Below are 24,104 nucleotides of genomic sequence, written 5' to 3'. Positions count from 1 at the left end.
CAGAAGAATAATAATGGGTTGACTTGCTTGACTGCTCCCACTGGAGACTCCCATAGCAGGGACTATATCATTTAAACTCTATTATTCCCAGCAGCGACTCTCATGAAGCAGGTGCTCAACAAACGTTCACTAAATGAAAGAGTGGAGTGGTTTCTAATGCCAAAGACAAGCTTATCTAATCAGAAAGTTTACCCAGAGACATTCCCTTGCTAAAGACCAGAGCAGTTGAGAATTAGCTTTCCTGGTCTCATTCTTCTGACTGAAGGAGAGCACCAAGGAGGGAGGAGGTGCAACCAGGCCCACCCACAGAAGAGATCACTGGAACATTTTGCGAGTGATGTGCATATGTGTATGGGGTCTAATGGACACCAAGCCTTTCCAGACCCTCTCTATCTATAATTTTGTGATTTGGGAGGAGAAATGCTATCTGTAAGAAATGGTTTTGCAAGACAGCTCTCGTTTTAATAAAACCCACACGTACCAACAGCAAGGCCAGCTAGAGAAGCTGCACCTACGCAGGACATATCAACGTGGACGGGTCTGTCTATCGTCTCATTAATCAGGTCTGAAGTCATCTGCATGACAAAACTGTTCTTACAAACTCCTCCATCTGCTCTGTGGGGAGAAAGATATTGGAGATAAACTACTGTAACAAAAGCATAAATACATTATTAATTCTTTTTTAAAAAGCCACACTTTTTTTTTAGATCCTTGATTTTATTTTTAAAATTTAAAGATTCTTATAATACACATATGGGTGCTAAGATCCTCTCAGATTCCATATTGGGTTTTATTCTCCTTAAATCCAAAATTAGCTTTCCTTCCTCTCCAAATTCCTATGACCAAGAATTTTGTTGCAAAGAAGGTAAGCATAAGTTCTTTTTGAAATCCTGAATAATCATAATCATGAAAATGCCAACAGCAGCTACCACTTAACTTCCAATTTCTAATTAAATCTATTAGAAACAAAGTTTACCTACCGGATTTTTCTTACAGGAATGTGGATCTCTTTCTGCATCACCTCATATAACTGTTTGTTTCTAGTTAAAAAAACAAGGAAACTATTTAGAGGCAGTTCATATCATAATAATTCTCTATTTTTTTCCAATCTAGAATAATAACTGTGGTTTTATTTACATGACATTTATAAAATATGCAAAAGAAAACACTAAAGAAATATATTAGGCTAACTGGATGTCAATAACAGATGGTCAAGTAAACAAGAGGTTCAGGCCCTTCTGTTTTTCACTTTGATGCAAAAGAACATAATTTTTATTTCAGAACTAAATTTAATCTATTACCATTCCTGCAAATAAAAATTTAAAGCAAGCATCCATTTAATAGGTATGGATGACACACCATAAATAGCATCTAATAGAAATCAAATATAAAAATAATGATTTTGTAATCAGAGAAAATGTTATTTTAAACATTACAAATGTTCCATTTGTTCCATTCATGACAGCTGCGTTTTTAATTTTAATGAGCTACACCTGCCCCGTAACAAAAAGACCAAAAGAAATATACATAAAGAATAATTCTGATGAGTCAATCTTTGAGTATAAAAGAAGCATTATTAGTTAGAATTCTCCTTCATGAATAAGGAAATAAAAGACTTTGAAAGTCCAAATTTTGAATCCTTTATGCTTAATAAATTGGATATTTTAAAAATCATTCAGTTTTCAGATATCAAATCTAAGTGGTACTGGTACTATTAAATGTGAAAAAAAAGAGAGGCAAAAAAATTAGTAATAAGAATAGATTATATCATATACAGTATGAATTAAACTAATGGTATAAACAGTTAAAATTAAGAAATTTAAAAATTTAGTTTAGTAGAAATTAATAAAAGGAAATAGCGATACTGTATGGGGAGGGGGGAGTTTCGGGCAGGTTCTGGTACCTGAAAGCTATGGACTCCAATATTGCTCGTACAAGGTGGTATTTATTGGTGGAAGACTTCAAACCCATAAAAGAGGCACATGCACAGGGGTCATTTAATGGAGCCTGAAGTAAAAGACAGTAATATATTATTACTGCTCTAAATTATATCTATAGACTTGAAGGTATATTACACAATAAAAACATAGCCATGTTAGAAAAAAAAAGAATGCTCATTTAGAGATAAATAGTTTTAACATAAATGATAGCCCCAAAATGATGTTAACTATTCAAATAACCTTTTGATAGGACTTAAGCAAGGATGAGTCACAGATATCAGACATATGGGCTGGATCTTCTGTTTGCACCTGTACCAAGAAAAGGGACTGAAGCCCAGAGTAATAGATTATGAAATGCTTAGCTTGATATATGAGGAAAATGGAAAGCAATGCCAGTATTTCCCCTTTTCTCCAACTGTAAAGTGTTTACACTGAAACTGTTTACTATGTAGAGTGGTTTTTTGAGGATATTAAGTTAGACTTAAGATAAAAAAACTTCAAAGCAAAAAAAGTGTTTTCCAGTATCATAACTTACACCCAATATGTTGTCAGACTTTCAAAGTAAACTCTATTTCTTAGCTTAAATAGTGTTTTTTCTTTTATTTTATATATTTTATTTATTTATTTTTGGCTGCATTGGGTCTTCTTTGCTGGGCACGGGCTTTCTCCTAGTTGCGGTGAGCGGGGGCTACTCTTCCTCGTGGTGCACGGTCTTCTCATTGCAGTGGCTTCTCTTGTTGCAGAGCACGGGCTCTAGGTGTGCGGGCTTCAGTAGTTGTGGCTCGCGGGCTCTAGAGCACAGGCTCAGTAGTTGTGGCGCACGGGCTTAGTTGCTCCGCGGCATGTGGGATCTTCCCGGACCAGGGCTCAAACCCGTGTCCCCCGCATTGGCAGGCGGATTCTTAACCACTGTGCCACCAGGGAAGTCCTAGGCTGGGTCATTTATGATATTAGGCAATAACACTAAAGAATCTGCCTGCCAATGCGGGGGACATGGGCTCAAGCCCTGGTCCAGGAAGATCCCACATGCCGCGGAGCAACTAAGCCCGTGCACCACAACTACTGAGCCTGTGCTCTAGAGCCCGCGAGCCACAACTACTGAAGCCCGCGTGCCACAACTACTGAAGCCCGCACACCTAGAGCCCGTGCTCTGCAACAAGAGAAGCCCCCGCTCGCCACAACTAGAGAAAGTCCATGCGAAGCAACGAAGACCCAATGCCGCCATAAATAAATAAATAAATAAATAAATATTTATATTAAAAAAGAGAACATAGAGCTGTAGATTTAAAAGAAAAGAAAAGAAAAGAAATGACCCTGCCTAACATCTGCGTTTAAAAGGCATAATCTTGAGCTGGAATTATGTATTCATCAGATGAAGTTTGTATTCATCTTTGTGTAGCCAGAAATGCAAGACGATTCTGGGACACAAAGATGAAACACAAAGATCCCTGTCAGGCCTTGCCATCTCACAAGGAAACAGACAGAAGAGTCCCAACACACCTACGCAAAGTCATGACAGAGGGACAGGCTAGTGTTGTCAGGAAATGATGGTCCCCGGAAGCTCCTTCTAGCTTCAGAGCTTGACATACCATCTTTCCCTGGAAAACTTTCTACCACACCTCCTCCTAGTTAATCCTACTCCCCTTCCAAATTTTGGCTCCGCTTCCTCTGGGAAAACTTCGAATCCCAGAAACTAGGTCAGGTTCCCCACTATCCATTTTTATGGAACCTTGTAACTTCCCATCATATCATGTGCCAGTTTATAATCACAGATGTTTGTGTGATTGTTGAAACTCCATCTTCTGTGCTACACTGTTAGCATCACAGGCAGAAACGCATCTGATGTGCTCACGGTGTGTCTCCAGGGCCTAGCACTGCACCTAGCCCCACACAGGGGATCAATACGCATTTGTTGAATCCATGAACAAATAATACTTTTCCTAATGCCTTAAATGAAGAAATTCTATATTACATCTTATCTTTATCATAGCCATGATTTTCCTCCTTGCGATCTTATCTTTCAACTTTACTTTGAAAGAATTTTTCAAACTTATTAAAACATCTTTTGGTGATTCACTCAGCAAAAGCTAAGTTATATAGTAAAGCTGGTCTATATACCAAGTGATATAATACTGTATGACAAAGATGGGTCAGACTCAGCCAGTTCAATTAGTCCCTAGTAGTATGTGATGGGTTTTTTGTGTTTTTTATGGCTGTGCCGCGTGCCTTGCAGGATCTCAGGTCCCGACCAGGGATGGAACCTGGGCCCCGGCAGTGAAAGAGCTGAGTCCTAACCATTGGACAGCCAGGGAATTCCCTTGCTATGGTTTTTTTCTGCGTAAAAATTACTTCTTCCAATATACCACATAAAATCCTGGCCTGAAATCACTTTTGTACAAATAGCTATGAACATAATTTACCGTTAGTAATAGGCCAACTTGAGGAGTTATAAATTCCATAGAAACCTAAAAATTTCTTAATAGGTTACAATGTCCCTGCATTTGTTAGTCCAACTGAGTCTCTCTTTGGGATGATAAAGTAGGAAAAACACTGGCAAGGTACTTTTAAGGGCCTGGTCACATCTTGCCAGGGCAGACAGCCTCCAGCCACACCTCCAATCTATCACTGCCAGGCCCATCAAGTGAGCTTTCCAGAACAGCAGGACTCAGCAAAGTTGTGTGTGGCTCTCTAAGCAAAACCAGCAGACTCCTGCCCAGGCCACAGGTCCTTGTCCCCACTGGAACCTCAGCCTAATCCGCTGGGGACTTGCACAATGGTTAAGCCACCATGCCTCTTGTCCTTGTCAACCTAGACCCTAAAAGTAAGTTCTTCTGGCTCCAGTTATGTATTCCTGTTGTCAGAGTATTTTATGCTCTCCCAGGAAACAGCAGAGCGGTTAAGAATCTGGACTCCGGAGTCCTAAAGCCAGCTCTGTCACTCACTAGCTGTGTGGCACTGCCCAAGTGATAGAACTGCTCCAAACCTCAGCTTCAGAATGGGATGATAAGAGTATCTTCTACCTTGTTGAGTGACTGAGGATTAAATGAGACCGACGCGTGTAATGAATTTAGGACAGTGCCTGAGACACAGCGAGTATTCACAGGTTAGCTGCCACTATAATTTATATTTTAATTGTCATTTCTTACTCAAAGCCTTCCCACTATTACTCACTTTCTTCATAACTCTTTTATTATGCCTTTTCAACTTTTCCTTCTGTTGTCAATAAACTCCTCTAACTCTTAAACAACTCTGAGACGTGCCTTCCACTGATTTTGTGGTTGGTTGCTATAACGAGCCTGGCTCTGTGCTGGGCAAATGGCTTCAGCTGCAGCTATGGAGGGGAAGGTCCACAGGCTTCCATACACAAGGACCAGAAGGACTGTTCTAGCCGCCCATGACCACCGTCAGCCACCATGCATCTGCTGTCAGCAGACACGTCGCCTCCCCTGTGTTTGCTTAGGCCCGCATCAATATCGTGCTTTATATCCCTTTACCTTTCCATGGCTCAGATGCCCCAGTCACGCACAGAACTAGGGGGGGAATTACAGGGGGAGGGGTTCTCAGCAAACTGCTTGATTCCTTGTCTAAAGCAGCCATGTTTCATGCCCTAGTCCTACTGCTGCCACCACAACTGCAGGGGGTGAGCACAAGTCTGTCCAAGGCTTGAAAAGACAAGGTGGCCCAATCAGATTCCCTCCCCTGGAATCTGAAAGAGGAAGTGCTTCAGAGGGAACAGACGCGAAAAGGATGCGCAAGATGGAAAAAGGTTGTTGTGTTTATATCCAAACTGTGAAAAGGCAGAAAGTATAAGGAAAAGAATGACAGTTAAACAGAAGCTATGAGGAAGAAAGGGTACAGAGCAAAGCTGGTAAGGAGAAGGGAAAAGCAGAGCCACAGAGAGGCAGAAACCACAGAGAAGAACACTGAGAACTGCTACGTCAGTTGCCAACTCCTTTCTAATCCTGGTGCTCAGGAGTGTGTGAACAGCCAGCTCCTCTTGGGCGGGCAGGGGAAGAGAGGGAGGTGCTCAAGCAAGCCTGTTCCTTGCAAACCCAAGAACCTTCACTGGAGCATGACTCCTCATCCGCTGAAGACTGGCACTTGGCTCACGGTCCTGCCATCCTACTATGTATGGCCAACATCAGAGTAACTTTAACGTCAGGTAGATGACCACTGATTCTTGCCTCCGATACCTGTGAGGGATGCTCTGCTCTAGCATGCCCCTCCCCAAACCTAGACAAAGCCACAATGGCTGCACCAATTGATGCCACTCTGTGTACAGCCCTATGCTCCAGCCCATTCCCTAAAGTGGCTGCCCCACAAGTTCCCCCTGTCCTCAAAGTTCCTCCAATGCCCCTTTCTCAGATGACGCCCCTGAGGCTATTAGGAGCCTTCAATATCCTGCCTCCCATTACCTGCAACTGTAACAATATTCTAAAATTAAAGGCAGTATCATAGATACTTGACCCTTCCTTCCTTCCATTCTCCTAGCCCACATTTTCTCTAGTTGTTGACGTTGGCAACTTACAGGTGATCTCCCCACTATTTTCTGAACAGCTTAGTATCAACACACTATTGTTGTTTGAATTAACTTTTGGTTTCCAATTAAGAGTTTCATTTTACTTCAGGAAATAATGAGCCTGCGGTCCTACCCCACCCCACCCACTTCAACATACTGCCAGGCTGCAATCATGGCAGCATAGGGACATTTTGTTAGCAACGTGAAATTAAAATCACATCTGTGATAGTGTTGTCTAATCTTTTAGACTTTAGCTATACTTTGGTTTTTCTAATCACATAGTTTACATTATTTTTACAGGCATATGAACTGGTGGAGAAGTTAGAGTTGCCAAGACAGAGTCACAACTAGGTCCCCCAGCACATTTTTCAAAAAGGGAAGAATCCACAGTAACCTAGTTAAACCCTCCCTTTGCTGATGACAACTATTCATCCAACCTTCCTCCTTAAACCTCAATCAGACAAATATTCTTCATTACCTGTCCTATCATGGATGCCATTTAGGTGCCTCACATCACTCTGAAGAGGATGCAATGCAACCTCTTTATGTAGTTAATAAACTTTTAGTCCTTTGTGATAAAGCATATAGAAGGAAATTATTACAGATATTAAAATAATGCTCATTTAAAAATCTAGTTTGAAAATACGGTATTTTTAGGCCTTTAAAACCATCCTGATCTAACTCCTTTCACCAGGTTCTACATTGTATTATCCAAACTTTTAAATTTTGGATTTCTTGTAACTGATTGCTTGAGTATAGATGGACTAGAAGAAAGGGAAATTTTTATTTTTTGAAAGAAAAAAATATTTAGAGGAGTATTAAAGGACTAATTATCCCCCCAAAAAGGAATTTTGTTTATAATAATATACTTGAAAACAGTTTGTAAAAGTCTTTGTAACACTATGCTAAAATTAAAGGTAGTATCAACAGATCTTTCAATTAAATACAAAGTTAAATATTACAAAATCAAGTATTATACTGAGTTCACTTCTTAGTTAGGCAAGGTAACCAACATCCCACATCATAATGGTTAACGAAAAGAAATTCTGATGTTTTTTTAAAATGTTAGGGACTTGCCTGGTGGCACAGTGGTTAAGAATCTGCCTGCCAATGCAGGGGACACGGGTTTGATCCCTGGTCTGGGAAGATCCCACATACTGCAGAGCAACTAAGCCCGTGCGCCACAACTACTGAGCCCATGCGCCACAACTACTGAAGCCCGCGCACCACAACTACTGAGCCCATGTGCTGCAACTACTGAGCCTGCATGCTGCAACTACTGAAGCCTGCGCGCCTAGAGCCCATGATCCGCAACAAGAGAAGCCATGGCAATGCGAAGCTCATGCACCACAACAAAGCGTAGTCCCAGCTCGCTGCAACTAGAGAAAGCCTGCACGTAGCAACGAAGACCTGATGCAGCCAAAAAAAAAAAGAAAAAAAAATTAATGAAACTTATAAACAACTGAAAAAAATAAGGTATAATATATACCTTAACATTATTTTTCTAATTCTCAGTGGTACACCTCCTCTAACTAAAGAATGCTGATCTATTTTCCCCCACTGGTAAATGGCTATTTTTGGTCATGATAAAGTAAACATGGGTCTTATGTAAAAGTTCTATAATAAACCTGCCAACTTTTAGTTTTCACAGAGATGGAGTTCTGAGCAGAAGCCAGCAGAATTTGCCCTGCCCTCTCGTGGAATTCATGCTAGGTCAAAACACAACTTCTCAGCCCTAGAAAGTACCTTTCACCTCAGTTCTGTTCAGTGCCCACATTTTCAGATACATAATATTAGGTGTGAGTATGAAGAGGGAAATGTTTGTAATTGCCATTAACTTAAAAAAAATACCTGCAATCCACTAAAAGATGGAACAAAATAAACTCCTTCAGAATCTTCCAAACTTCTGGCCATTTTTTCAGTTTCAGCAGCATCTGTGAACAGATCTGCAAAAACAAAAACAAACAAACAACAACAACAAAACCCTAAAACAAAACGAAGGGGTTGGGGAGGGACAAACAGAATTATGTTATACGACTAGTATTCACCTGCATCAGCATTTATTACGAATATAATGTGAGAGGTCGCTCACTTAAAAGGGTCAACACAAAGGCAATCTGCTCTAGTGCTATCTGGGTTCTCCCACTGCAGAGGTTTATGGCCCATGGAAAGGACAAGGGAGACAGAAGACCCTCTTAGATGGGCTCTGGATGTAACAGGCCTTACTTTTTTCCTTTAAAAATAATTGGGCTGTTTAAGAATTAATTCTATGTGTTTTTTGGCATTAAAAACTTTATTCTCCTAAAGGTTACACCCATTCTAGTTTTCTGATGAAAAGATCATCTACCTAAAACAAACAAGAGAGTCAACTGAAAAACTATTCCATCTAAGGAGTTCAGTAAAGGGCCAGTAACACAGAGATACACTAAGAGTCAATCTTTATAAAACAAACAAAAAATCAAGATCTAATTTATTTAGTATACTTTTTTATTGAAGTATACATATAGGAAGATGCACAAGTGCTAAATGTACAGCTGGATGAATTTTCACAGTGTGAATACACCCAGGAAACCAACACCTAGGTCAAGATACCAACTTCTTTTGCTCAACATCATGTTTGTGAGATTCTTTTGTTACAAGTAGTTGTACTTCATTCATTCTCATGCCTGTATAGTATTCCATTCTCGCCATACACAGTTCATTCAATTATTCTACAGCTGATATGCATATGGGTAGTTTCCAGTTTTGGGCTAATATAAATAGGCCACTTTGAACACTCATGTACCTTCTTTTTGGTAAGCATATGTATATATTTCTGTTTGTTATATACCAAGGGATGGAATTGCTGGTCCTAGGATCTTCACATTTAGGACTAGCTTTAGCAGATATTGCTGAATCGTTTTCCAAAGTGGTTTTGCCAATTTAAGGCTCTTGCCAGGCATATGACAGTTCCAGTTATCCCATATTCTTGTTAACAATTGATACTGTCTATGGTTTTCATTTTCACTGTTTGGTGGTATTGCACAATAGCTTGATTTTGTATTTCTCTGTTGACTAATGAAGTTGAAATCCTTTTCACTGGCCATTTGGATACCCTTGTTTGTAATGTGACTCCTGAATAAGCATGTGAGACTGACAGCATAGATCAGATGCAAAAGATCAGGAATTGGTCATAATAAATATTGCTGGCCTTATACAGTAATACTTAAGCTGGTTTTATTTTCTTGTATGTTTTGTTATTCTTATAATGAAGAATTGATTAAAGACAAGACGTTTAAGGAACACCTATGATAAAACTATGGTTAATGAGGATCGCTCAATAATTATTACAAATTTTACTCAAAATGACAGTTATCAGATCCATAAGTTACATTCATTTGTTCAAAATGTCCAATAACACATCAAAATAGACAGCACTTCAAAAACTAATATATTAAGAAGAAAACACTGCTCTTAAAATCTATACTTTGAAGAAATCATGTCTAAATGTCTACATTTTTCAACCAAGATGTGGAAAACATACTAGATGGCTGGTTTGAGGAAAGTTTTTGGTAACAGACAAAGAAACAGGGGGAAGAAAATCTAGTTTGTCCACATTCTTTACTGGTTGTTCTGTCCTTGCTTGAAGAATTTCTCTAAACAATCTTCTACCTAAAATGCTCACCAATGAGCTGATTAATGGAAAGTCCTGTGGAGTAGGCAGACTTCACTCTGTCTCTGCCAGTGAATGCAACTAAGAATCCTGGATGCAATACACACAAAAGCTATCTGAAGACTCAAAAGAATAAGCTAGCAGTCCAACCAAGGAACTCTGAGTACCACCAAACCAGCAGTGAGTTTCCTGTTTTTTATTTTCTCTGATATCTCCTGTCCTAGAATCAGGGACAGACTGAAACCTGAAACTTGGGTCTGTACACCAGGTACAAATATGAAGAGCTTCTGAAGAAGCCCCTCTTTTTGGTCTGAGGGGTGAGAGTCAGGGGTCTCCACAGGACAGAGAGTGGGGAAATGATCCTGTTTTTTTGTTTTTTGAATGTTTTTTCATTCTACCTGAATGAGAGAGAAAAAACATTGTATCTTCATGTTTTTGCAAAAACAAATAGGAAGGATAAACCAAAAACAAATGTAGTGATTATCTACAAGAGGTAGGAAGACAGGGTGAAGGGAGAGGAGAGGGAGTCAACTGCTCCTTCTTTTATGAATTTGACTTGGAAATCATGTTAAAATTCCACATTAAAAAATGTTTTTAAAAAGGATGCAGAGGGAAAAAAACTAAAAATGAATGGTAACAGAAACAAATGAACACAGTTCTTTTCAAATTAATAAACTCACCGAAGGGAGAAGAAAAAGAATTAATCCAGGTAATTTGAATAGCATGCTTGGACCATATACCCTTAATATAAAGAAAAAAAAAACCTTTGAACATTGTTTGTTGGAGTGGTATGGGTCTAGTAACTCAAACTCTTTGGTGTATATTTTAAGATTGAGCAAATAAGTACATAATATTAATGTTGTTGGGAGCCAGGTTCTCGACGTGGTTTTTTCCACGTCGAGAAAAAACAAGTGGGAGACAAAAATATAGAACAGGGACCCTTCTCTCTCACACACACACACATTTCCAGCTCTGCTACAAAGGCATTCCAGTCATTGTTCTTATATGTTTTTTAATTTTTAATTTTTTTAAATTTATCAAATTGTACATTTACTTATTGGCTGCACTGCATAGCTTGTGGGATCTTAGCTCCTCAACCAGGGATTGAACCCGAGCCCTCAGCAGTAAAAGTACAGAGTCCTAACCTCTGGACCACCAGGGAATTCCCCCAGTCATTGTTTTTATTTTTTTAATAAATGTATTTATTTTTGGCTGCATTGGGTCTTCGTTGTTGGGTCTTAGTTGCTGAGCACGGGCTTTCTCTAGTTGCAGCGAGCGGGGGCTACTCTTCATTGCGGTTCATGGGCTTCTCATTGCAGTGGCTTCTCTTGTTGCAGAGTTTGGGCTCTAGGTGTGCGGGCTTCAGTAGTTGTGGCACGCGGGCTCAGTAGTTGTGGCTCGCAGGCTCTAGAGCGCAGGCTCAATAGTTGCGGCCCATGGGCTTAGTTGCTCCGCAGCATGTGGGATCTTCCTGGACCAGGGCTTAAACCCATGTCCTCTGCATCAGCAGGCAGATTCTCAACCACTGCACACCAGGGAAGTCCCTCATTGCTTTTAAATACCAATTTCCCACTAAAAGGAGGCAGGGCTCATTGGAAAAGTGGCTAATTCCAGGGCAGGGATACAAAAAACACAAGATGAGCTTAAAACCACCTTGTGCCAGAAATTAAGAAAGTGCTCAAAAATAATACAGATAGACACTTCAAAGACATAGAAGCCAGTCTGAGGAAGTTTTCACTGGCCAAATCTGGGGCTATTTGAGCATGAAAAAAAATAAACAAATAAGAACGGTAAAAATTATAACCTGCTGAATAAAATAAGAAACCATGAGTTTATACCAATAATAAATTAACAGAGGAGAAGGGAAAGCTCTTCCTTATATAACAGAATGCTAACTAATAAACAGAGGGAAAAATGGAGTTAGAAAGCACCATTTTGCAACTATCAGAGTGAAGACTGATCCGGGTAGGAATCATCAATGAAAGCTAAATTTAGGGGATGGGGGAAGTTTGGTGAGAAAAGGGGTATCTAGCTAATCTCAAAGTATCTCGCCACATATTATTTATTACAAAAAAATGGTAATTATACAATGGAGAAATCAGAAAATATCTTATGCACTTGAACAAAACTGACAGAAGCAAAACAGGAGTAAGAGGCACTTTGCATCTCCAGGTATGTATTCTGAGAAAGACACATTATCACTTATGTATAATTTCAGTCCAAACTATATAACCTGGATCTAGACATGAAACACCCAAATTGAGGGACATTCTATAAAATAACTGACTTATATTATTCAAAAATGTCAATAGAAACAGAAAAGTTGATGAAACTGTTCTAGATTAAAGGAAATTATACAATAAGCAATCCTGAACTGGACCCTGTATTGGAAAAAAATTGCCATGAAGGACAGGATTGGGACATCTGACAAAAGTATTGTACCCATCGTTAAATTTTCTGAAGTTAATAACCATACTTTAGCTATGTGAGAGAATATTCTTATTCTTAGGAAATACATAGTGAAATACTACAGGGAAAGAAGTAAGATGCACGCAAGCTATTATCAAAGAGCTCAGAAAATTATATAGATATTTATCTATCCTATAGTATATTGGATGGATAGATGGATGGGTGGGTAATAGATAGATAGGCAAAGCAATTATGGCAAAATGTTGAAACATAGGGATAATCTGGGATAAAGGGTATACAAGAATTTTTGTACTAATTTTACAAGTTTGAAATTATTTCAAAACAAAAAGTTAAAACAGTTCTCATTTTCTCTTTCTCCACCCCCCCACATATACGTATATAAACTCACTGAAACGTATATAGGGTAACTTAGATATGTTTAAAAGAGATTTAGTTTATCAGTCTACCTTTTATGATTTGCATACCTTTATCATTTTTGGCTTGGAAATTTAAAATGCTTCTCTTTATTTGCATATTAATAAGCATTCATCATTTTCATCTAATTACTAATTTTTACAGAATTATAGTCATTTTCTTTATTTTCTGGACACTATTAAATTGTGTTTCAAATGTTTTCCTTGGCCCTATGCTACTTAAGAAAAGACATTTCAAATTTCCATGTGGCTAAGTACCATTTAAATACTGTTTTTACTATTCATTTCTAACTGTATTACATAACAGGCTGAGATGTTCCACTCTTGTTTTTTGGGGGGTTTTTTGCGGTACGCAGGCCTCTCACTGTTGTGGCCTCTCCCGTTGCGTAGCACAGGCTCCAGACGCGCAAGCTCCGCGGCATGTGGGATCTTCCCGGACCGGGGCACGAACCCGTGTCCCCTGCATCGGCAGGTGGACTCTCAACCACTGCGCCTCCAGGGAAGCCCTGAGATGTTCCACTCTTGCTTGTCTAAGTATGGCACTGAGAAAAGGATTTGGTTCTGTGCGTGTGTGTGTGTGTGTGTGTGTGTGAAAAGGGATTTACACAGACTTGAAATAAAAACATAGATGAACAGGAAGAAGAATGAACAACAGAAAAGATGTATACTCCGTTGTCTATTCTTGACCAACAATTTGCCCCATAAATTACACATCACAGAATTAAAAGCATTTATGGGAAAGAAAAAAAAAATACCATTTTGAAACATTGGACAGGAACATTACTTTCTTTTGTAGAGCAAGCATGCACACACATAAAATCTTTAAGCCCAGCTTAATTAGGGGCTCTTTTTAGTGTTAAGATCATTTCAATCTCTTAAAAGGATATCCAAAACTATGTTCTTTTTTTTTTTTTTTTGCGGTACGCGGGCCTCTCACTGTTGTGGCCTCTCCCATTGCGGAGCACAGGCTCCGGACGCGCAGGCTCAGCCGCCATGGCTCACAAGCCCAGCTGCTCCGCGACATGTGGGATCTTCCCGGACCGGGGCACGAACCCGTGTCCCCTGCATCGGCAGGCGGACTCTCAACCACTGCGCCACCAGGGAAGCCCCAAAACTATGTTCTTAATGTATGGAAATAAAGTGTCTACATTACAGTAAGAAAACAAATCAGTTTGGTATAAGAACAGCTCAAATAAAATAGAACAAAGAGAAGTCTGGCCTACTACCAGGAAAAAAATATATTCTTATTTGGAAAACACTTTATTTGTATCCTTTGCTTTCTCCATTTTGAGATCTTTGTTCTAGATCATTTTGGGTAATTTCTTCAGAAAGTATATACTGCATGGCCAAGAAATGTGCCTTTTGCACTTAATCTGAATGACATCTTAGCCAGACCCTGGAATATTGGCTCCCTGTTCTTTTTTCTCTGTAATGGGTAGATGTTGTTCCACTTTCAACATTTTACAACTAACTTCCAGGCCGGTCTGATTCTTTTCTCTTTATAAATCAACTATTCTTCCTGTCTCAACTCTTTTCTTTATTCTTGGGATTCAGACAATTCATCTACATATGACTGTCTTAGTGTGCGACTTTTTTAAACTTGGTAAAGCCATTTCACGCTGAAAACTTAGGTCTTTCTTCAGTTCAGGGACATTTATTTTCAATTCTCTCTTCAATTTTTACATTTTCATAATTCCATTTTCATATTCTAGAAAAGAGACAATTAGTCACATATTTCTTTCCTCTGATCTTTCTTCTATATATCTTACCTTTCAGCTTTATTTTCTATTTTTTTCCTTTTTGTTGTTAAATTCTTCCTGATCCCTACTTGGGTTTTCAGTACTGTCCATTTTACATTTTATTAATTTCTTTACATATTATATATCACGGTTTTTGTCCTTTGAAATTCTTTATTTGTTCCCAACATTTCTTTGCAATATTTTCTTTTATCCATTTACTGTTTTATTTTTGTTGTTGTTATATATATATATATATATATATATATATATATATATATATATATATATATTTGTGTGTGTGTGTGTGTGTGGGTGCATGTGTGTGTGTGTGGTATGCGGGCCTCTTACTACCGTGGCCTCTCCCGTTGCGGAGCACAGGCTCCGGACGCGCAGGCTCAGTGGCCATGGCTCACGGTCCTAACCGCTCCGCGGCATGTGGGATCTTCCCGGACCGGGGCACGAACCCGTGTCCCCTGCATTGGCAGGCGGATTCTTAACCACTGCGCCACCAGGGAAGCCCACTGTTGTTGTTATTTTAATCTTCTGTTTCCTCCATGACATCTGCCTCTGTGGGAGCCACCTGTTGTGCTTTATCGAACTTGGTCACCCTCCTTCAAGGTACTGGATGTTCTTGAATGCTTTGTGCTCTCCTTCAGGTCAGGCTTATGGGGTTGGCAGGAAGTGAGAGGTAAGGGAATGAATACCCTTGGCTCTCGGGTTTCTCAGAGTATGAGAAAGATTAGGCCTCTCCACTTATCCTGGAAGAGGAGCAATTCAGACCAATCAGTACTGACGTCCACTGTTATCAGGTTCTCCCAGGAGTGGGGAGGCCCAGCTTTTCCTTCTCCACATCTGAGGGGATTTTCTCTTGACTCAGCCGGCTCGATCCATAGAGAACATCTACAGGGTCCTCACCAGCCTCTGGTATTTTCACCAATAACACTCAGTTGGTGCCCTCTACAGACCCTGGGTCTGCAGTCTCCTTGACAACTCAAAGTTTCATTCATGGCTGGGTTCCACTCCAGCTGCAGCCATATTTATCTTACTGTGTGTCATCCCAGCAGGAAGCAAGGGGGATGCAAGACCATGAACAAAAACCCTACTCACTAGCAATAGCATGTAACCATTCACCACCACCTAATTAGTTCCTAGATGAGAGAATGTTTATCTCATCTCCTCTAATGAGAGAGGCTGTTATCTCTCTTCGGAAGAGATCCAGAGAGAAGAAATCAGTTTCCTTTATTTCTAGTAAACAAGAGTCCTGGGTAATTTACAATGTATACTGGGAGTCTGATGGGGCTTGCCTGGAGCAGGCAGATGTGACATGTAGCAATTAAAAGTGGAACTGCTAGGGAAACGATGTCCCCTGACCCAAGTTACCGGAGGACAACAGAGATGGGAACTGTCTCAGTTGTAGAAAAGAAATAGGGCATTCTTTCAGTTCCTTAAATAGGCCATGCTTCTCCCTGCTCAGGGCCTTCTTCACTGGTCCTCTCTGCTTGGGCTGCTCCTTGACCAAGTGCTTCTCCCGTCTGTTCAGCCACTCTTGTTCTAACTTCAGTCCTAGCTGAAACACGACTTCTTTTTCTATTTTTTATTTTTTTTAGTTGCAGATGACTTTTTAAAAAATAAATTATTTATTTATTTATTGGTTTTGGCTGCGTTGGGTCTTCGTTGGTGCACAGGGGCTTTCTCTGATGGCGGCGAGCGGGGGCTACTCTTTGTTGCCGTGCGCAGGCTTCTCATTGCAGGGGCTTCTCTTGTTACGGAGCACGGGCTCTAGGCACGTGGGCTTCAGTAGCTGTGGCACACGGGCTCAGTAGTTGTGGCACACGAGCTTTAGAGTGCAGGCTCAGTAGTTGTGGAGCATGGGCTTAGTTGCTCCGCGGCATGTGGGATCTTCCCAGGCCAGGGCTCGAACCCGTGTCCCCTGCATTGGCAGGCGGATTCTTAACCACTGCACCACCAGGGAAGCCTGAAACATGACTTCTTTAAAGAAGCCCTCTGATTCCCCAGACCAAACAAAGCCCTCCCTTTAGAAAGAGATCACTGATTCTACCTCTACTTCTCTTTCCTGGTACTTAACACTAATTTCTTTTGTTTTTTTCCATTATTCATTTAATATACTTCTTTCCTGCTAGACTATAACCTCCGTGAGGGCAGGGAGTGACTGTCTCATCCACTGGTGTCTCCTAGCATGTACAGGTCCAGGTTCGTACTTAGCACTTAACTACTTGTTAACCGAATAAAAGCTGGAAGACATAGAAATATTTCTAAGATTGAGATAGCAAAATAGAGAACAAAGAGTGAAGGGGAGCCGAGATGGACCAGATGAAAAGGAAAAAGAGATGATCCCATAGGGACTCAAGGGGGAAAAAAGTGAGAGAATTGGCCTGTGTGAAAAAGATTAAGAAAATAAATCTGAAAGCCAAGAGGAAAGGGGCTTAAAAGAGCTTTCGTGCCTGAGCTCGACTGAGGCATTCAACCCAGTAAAGGGGTAGGAGGAAGCCACCATTCAGAGTGGAACAAACCCAGCATGTCACACAGACATAAATTCTCAGAATACACATCTTCAAGGAAATGACAGGGTCACTCAGGCTCTTATGCACTGTGTTTCTCCTGAACATAATTCAGTTATTTTCTCACTATACTCATTAAAGTGAATTCTCAGAACAGAAAGAGATATATTCAAATAAAGGTCAACTTTTTTTTACATTTCAGACAGATGTATACCAGTGATGTTTAGCTCTGCCAATGATTGAAATTTTTAAGTAAATAATTCAACTCTGAATTCTCTCTCTCTCCAGTCAGACAAATGGTCCTGCTTCCTGCCAGAGATGGGACTGGTCTTTAGGAGGGCCTTATGTGTCCACTGGAAATCACACCTCTTTTCTAGGCCAGGGCCATTTAGCTCCAACCCCCAGAAAAGAGTTTTCATCATTTGAGAATCACAGTGAATGAGCCCCAACTCAGCAAAGCAGTGGAAATGATTCCCCCTGATAATGTGTACATGATATCAAAGGAACTTGGGAAAGATTTTTTTTTTAATGAGGAATGTGAAATTATTCTGCTTTTTCTTTGCACTTTTTTTTTGGCGGGGGGAAGGAGTAAAATTAATAAAAGGTATAACTAAAAGAGAAGAAATAGGTAACCTATATTTTCTATTTCTGATAATTCTGAGTTGACTAAAGATACATGTCCAAAAAATTAAAAGAAGTATATTTAAGGAAGAAGAGACTTTTAAGTGATAAAAAGCTTCCAAATAAACAATTTGTTGTTGTTGGTAATAAGTAATCTTATGGTGATAATGCAGGTGCAGGCTTATAGAGAAAGAGAGAGAAAGGAAGAAATGGATTGGCATTTTCCTCCTGAAGTGTATGTTTTCTGCCAACAGAATTATCTTTGTCTTTAAACAAATCAGTTTAGTTCAAATCAGCAAAGTAGATAGCAGAGCCCCTCATAATTTAATCATCAGACATAACTATTGTTAATACTTTGGTATATAACACTACATACTGTATGCATTAAATATGGTTATATAATATATAGGCTCTTCATTATTCACAACAGTCAAAAAGTGGAAACAGGGCTTCCCTGGTGGCGCAGTGGTTGAGAGTCTGCCTGCCGATGCAGGGGACACGGGTTCGTGCCCCGGTCCAGGAAGATCCCACATGCCGCAGAGCGGCTGGGCCTGTGAGCCATGGCCGCTGAGCCTGTGCGTCTGCAGCCTGTGCTCCACAATGAGAGAGGCTACAACAGTGAGAGGCCCGCGTAATGCAAAAAAAAAAAAAAAAAAAAAAAAAAAAAGTGGAAACACCCCAGATGGCCATCAACTGTTGAATGGATAAATGCTGGTTCATCCATATGGTGGAAAATTATTCAGCAATGAAAAGAAATGAAGTAATGACACATGCTACAACATGGGTGAACCTTGAAAACATTACATGCTGAGTGAAAGAAGCCAGTCACAAAAGACCACATATTGTTTGATTCCATCCATATGAAATGTCCAGAATAGGCAAATCCATAGAGACAGAAAGTCGATTAATGGTAGCTTAGGGCTGGGGGGTAGCACAGGGAGTCACCGCCAAGGGGTAGGGGGGTTTCTTTTATGGAGAACAAACATATGCTAAAATTAGATTGTGGTGATGGCTACACAACGCTGTGAAAATACTAAAAAATACTGAATTGTACACCTTAAGTAAGTGAATTATTTGGCATGTGAATTATATCTCAAAAAGCTGTTTTTAAAAAAAAGCAAAAAATATTCATACAGGCTGTTCTGCGACTGCTTCATCCCTTCCTTAATGTATCACAGACAATGTTGCATGTCAATAAGATGTGCAACTACACGGTTATTTGTGACTACAGTATTTGTGTTATTTGTACAGTGTTCCACTATATGGATGTACTGACATTTACTTACTTAACGCTTTATTATTACACAGGAACTTATTTCCAATTGCCATGTTAAACACCCATGTATGTACACATGTCTTTGCACACCTGTATGATTATTTTCTTAGGAAACAAAGAATAGACCTGAGGGCCAAGGGTCTGTACTCTATAAAATGATACATGTTGCCTAATTGCCCTCCAGAAAGGCCATACTAATTAACATTCATCGCAATGGAAAACAAGAATACTTTTCTCTCTACGTTTCCATCAATGCTGAGCATCGTAGAAGTAATTAACTTCTGACAATCATAGGAGACATCAATTTTTAAATGTGTATTTCTTTGATTATTGAATTTAAACAGCATATTTTAACAGTCACTTGATTTAAAAAATACCTATTCCTCTGCCTTTTGTCCAATTTTTTGTTCATCTTTTTAAATTTTTCTAACATATGCTACAAATTGTCCTTACCAGTTTGTCTTTCAACTTTGCTACAGCATCTCTCCCTACACGTTCTAATGTTTTCTATACTTACATCTATTATTCTTTTTCTTTATGGTATCTGGCTTTAATGCCTAGCCTTTTACCATCCCAATGTCATAAAAATAACATCCTGTATTTTCTTCTAGCACGTCATTTTATTTCGTTTCATTTGAATCATCCATTCGTGCTGATCTGTGATCCTGTGGCTTTCCTGAGTTATGTCTGGCCTATGAAATCTGTTGAAACAGACAACTCACCTAACTGTTGAGCCCACTGTATGGCAGTACCGGTGTCTGCTGCATTGCCTTCAGCTAAGCACACCACTTCTTGCCCAATCTTCCACCCAATTAATGGATAAAAGCCTTAAAAACAAATAAACAATATAAGTTACACAATAAATAGTGAATTAATTACAGAGAAGTCTACAGTGGAACAATTTGATTATCTCAAAAACTAGCAACATGCCTGTGGAGTCAGACTGCCTGAGTTCAAATCCCAGCCCTCTCTCATTTTCTAGCTGTGGTCTTACAAGTTTCTTGTTTCTTAGTCTCAGTTTCCTCGACTGTAAAGTGGTCTACCTCGGAGAGCTTCTGTGAAAATAAACTGAAAAAGGACTTAGGGCAGTGCCTGGCATAGAAAAAGAACAATAAATATTAGCTTTTAGTAGCTACAAGCATATCTGTGTCTCTAGAAACACAGAAACAATATTTTAATTGAGAAATTAAAGGTTATTATGAGATTGGTTTGTCAGACAACTAACCATGCTATTGCATTTATCTGTAGTTACTAATTTTTTTTAACTCTTTATTGAATTTGTTGCATTAGAAGGCAAAATCTTAACCACTGGACTGCCAGGGAAGTCCCCTATCTGTAGTTTCTAATCAACGTTCCTAAATAGAAACAATAATCATTCTTCTGTTTTTTTTTTTCATTTAATTTAATTTTTATAATGATCATTTTTCCAGCTTTCATTTTCCCAGTTAGGGAAAAAGGAAGAACTTTAGGGAGGATGAAAGGCAAGAAAAACATTTTTAAATCCACCTCTTAGTAACCATGTTAGGAGACCAGAGCTCAGACTAAGAGCCTCAAGCTCTCCTGGGTGTAGTTACACAATCTAAATTTCTTGGTTTGTGCATTCCAGGATTTCCTCCATTAGAGAGAGCAAATGCTTAGCAATTGTCATTAAAACCCTAAATATGCATGGATCACTAGTTGAGAAGTACCACCGCCAAAAAGTATCGCAAAAAGAAGAAATTCTAACACATAAAACAAATTTTAGAGGCCTAGAAAGATGTTTTCAACAAATATAACATGTATTATAGGTAAATATTTGGAAAGCTGACCAAAATACCCCAGTCTTTCTGAACTTTTCCCTAAAATCTTTCTCATTTTTTAGTGCTTTTAATTTAAGAAAAAAGGGAAATGGGGATTAACTGTCTCTAAGAAGAATAATGAAAAATATTAGACAATATCCTTAATATAAAATAAGAAAATAGTGTCACAAAAGTTAAACAAGTAAAAAGAAGGGATATTTTATTAATAAATAGGATATATTCTAACTACCTACCTCCAACACTCTGTTGAGGGTTATTTCCAGTATTAATATCCAAAAATGTCCCAGTTCCCATGGTTAACTTCACGTCTCCTGTCTGGAAGCAGCATTCTCCAAACATGGCTGATTGCTGGTCAGCAACCTGCCAAAAACATTCAAAATAAGACCTTGGGCCCTTAGCAGTGTTCCATTTCACTGTATCCCACTGTCTTACTTATTGTATTCTCATGGTTCACCATTTTATTTCCTTTTCCTTAAAAAAAGGAAACAGAGAGCAACAACTATATGATAGGAGTCTCTCTAGGACTAACGTTATGGGGATAACTAACGTGTCTCAGGAATTTTCAGCAGTCTACCTACTTTACCACTTTTAAGTATCATAAGAATAATCTTAGAAATAAAAGTCAGAATAAAATTTGCCCAGAAAAAAAAAAATTTGTCCAGAAAAAAACAACTAAGATCGTTCATTTGCAACTTGCAAGCATTTTCATTCATTAGTCAAAATAACTGGCCACACAAATTTCTCTTTTAATAAGAGAGATAGGTGTATAAGTAGATGTAGGTTAAAACTATACATTTCCCAAACATACATTTTTGTTAAAAATAATTATAACTTTTTTTTTTTTTCCACATCTCACGGCTTGCAGGATCTCAGCTCCCCAGCCAGGAATTGAACCCAGGCCATGACAGTGAAAGTGCCAAATCCTAACCACTAGACCACCAGGGACTTCCCTATCACATTTGGTTAATGTAACTACATGTAGATATATATATACAGCAATATTTTAAGGACCAAAACTCATCTGAAGAATGCTTTCTCACTAATCTATGTCTTCTAGCCATACCTTAATCTAAACCTGAGCCTACTAAGACTGATCCTCTCCAGGAATTTGTAACTTGAGAATTTAATTCCCCTCCCCTCACTTGATTTCTCCACCTACCATAGTGACTGTCCATCTAGGGACAGATGCTCTATACCTCCTGTTTAAGCTGTTACAGGAAATTAAAGGCAAGATCTGAGTTTCTATAATCAAGAAAGAAACCTCAAAAATCAGAAACAGCTAATTTTTCACTCATCCACAAATTCTTTACCAGCTAAGTAGATGCTGATGAAGGATTTTATAAAATGTAAATATATTTCTTCTTTACTTTAATTGCCCTATCACGGTTTATCATTATACTATGTCATATATAAACTAAGCATTGGCCCCATCACGGTTTTTTATCTCAGAGTATTAAATACAAGCCACACATTACTCAAAATACAACATTTTAAAAAACTTTAACACAGTTTTCTGAAAAACTATATATAGAGAAGTCAGAAAAGGTTATAAAATATTTCCATGATAGAACACTGGCCCACGGGTCCCTTTTCCAGAAAGTGGAGAACACTTCTGATTATATTGAGAGCCCTTTAAGTTAAAAAGAAAAAAGATACTTTAACTTTATTCTGCAAGGACCTTTTTTGTTTCTTAAATCTAATCCTAACTATTCATATACATTCATTTAGTTTATACTATACAAGGAGAAGCCCTCAAGTTTTCTACTCACCAAGGCCACTACTGGTATAGGCACGCCAAATATCTCTTCATCCACTGATCCAAAATTGTGGCTTCAAATAAAATTGGTTAAAAAGTAAGTTATAGCTCTAGAAATATTAATTCTAAAATTCAGCAAATTGTTTTTAGCGTAGGCCAAAAAGTTACATAATGAACATACAAGCACCTCAAACGTATAATAAGATGCTTTTCCCCACACAGGCCAGGTGAATTCAGGGACAATTTTGCTGGTTTCTATGTCTGATTTTCATTATTACCTTGTATCCTTCACGGGAGGCAGCAGAAAGAGCGGGATTGAAAGCAGGGAGGTGATGAGCTTACTCCAACACATCTGAGCACAGAAACATGTCATCAGAATCCAAGCTAAATTACAGAAAAATTGGTGACTCAAAAAGAAGGGAAGGGGCTTTCCTGGTGGCTCAGTGGTTAAGAATCTACCTGTCAATGCAGGGGACACGGGTTTGAGCCCTGGTCCGGGAAGATCCCACATGCCAGGAGCATCTAAGCCAACGCACCACAACTACTGAGCTTGCGCTCTAGAGCCTGCGAGCCACAACTACTGAGCCCACGTGCACAACTCCTGAAGCCCGCGTGCGCCTAGAGCCCACGCGCCTAGAGCCCAGGCTTCACAACAAGAGAAGCCACCGCAATGAGAAGCCCGCACACCGCAACGAAGAGTAGCCCCCGCTCGACACAACTAGAGAAAGCCCGTGAGCAGCAATGAAGACCCAATGCAGCCAAAAGTAAAATAAATAAAATAAATAAATTCAAAAAGAAAAAAGAAGGGAAAAAAACTTTACCTCATATGGGTCAAAAAGTCCAGTTGTACTGGCATTTGAAAAATCTGTGGCAAATTCAGAACCTAAATTTATATTGGAAACAATTTATTTATGATCAGGTAGCATAAATCAACACCTATTCCTAGTTTATAGTCTCAACTTTTGTCTGCCCTCAAATTCATTCCAAAATGTGTATTTCCAGTGCAAAGTCTCCAAAGCAATTTCCCACTAAACCTTTTTGAAATTTTATACTTTACAAAAGCACTTTCAGGCACATTTCCATATCATGATTCCCAGTTTAAAGATGTGGAAAGGGGCTCAGAGAAGCAACGTGATTACCTATAGCTATACTATAGGTATAGTTGCAAAGTGGTAGATTAGGAATTGAACTCAAGTCTTACCACTCTCGAAATTACGACTGTTCCTCGGTCTTATGTTTGAGGTTTCATCACAATTTTAAAATCACCCTCCTCTTAGAATAAATCTGAAATTAATCTAGCTTTAGTATAATATGAAGTAACCACGGTACCAAAGAAACAGTATGTCTGGGATATGGGGGAAAAAGTTTCAAACTTCCACTTTTTTCAGATAAGTCATTTCTGTCAGTCAAATTCCACTTACTTGAGATACAGATCTATCA

The 24,104-nt window shown here is 39.2% G+C and overlaps 1 protein-coding gene across 5 annotated transcripts in view; it reads right to left on the bottom strand.

Moving 5' to 3' along the window:
- Window positions 1-24,104, bottom strand: part of GK5 (glycerol kinase 5) — a 77,879-nt gene that overhangs the window by 8,491 nt on the left and 45,284 nt on the right. For 2 of the 5 annotated variants that reach the window (XM_079921663.1, XM_079921666.1), the window contains 9 exons: window positions 23,486-23,547; window positions 22,943-23,016; window positions 22,678-22,738; window positions 21,142-21,268; window positions 19,832-19,936; window positions 8,311-8,444; window positions 1,904-2,007; window positions 981-1,040; window positions 482-615 (listed from right to left, as the gene is read on the bottom strand). In XM_079921663.1, the coding sequence (XP_079777789.1) occupies window positions 482-615; window positions 981-1,040; window positions 1,904-2,007; window positions 8,311-8,444; window positions 19,832-19,936; window positions 21,142-21,268; window positions 22,678-22,738; window positions 22,943-23,016; window positions 23,486-23,547 (861 nt within the window). Of the gene's footprint in view, window positions 1-481; window positions 616-980; window positions 1,041-1,903; window positions 2,008-7,079; window positions 7,870-8,310; window positions 8,445-19,831; window positions 19,937-21,141; window positions 21,269-22,677; window positions 22,739-22,942; window positions 23,017-23,485; window positions 23,548-24,104 lie in introns of those variants that run through there. The other 3 variants (XM_079921665.1, XM_079921664.1, XM_079921667.1) reach the window with 3 other exon arrangements.

Source organism: Stenella coeruleoalba (genome assembly GCF_951394435.1).
Source record: "Stenella coeruleoalba genome assembly, chromosome: 5".
In the NCBI taxonomy this organism is placed as follows: domain Eukaryota; kingdom Metazoa; phylum Chordata; class Mammalia; order Artiodactyla; family Delphinidae; genus Stenella; species Stenella coeruleoalba.
This window is presented reverse-complemented; position numbering and strand designations above follow the sequence as displayed.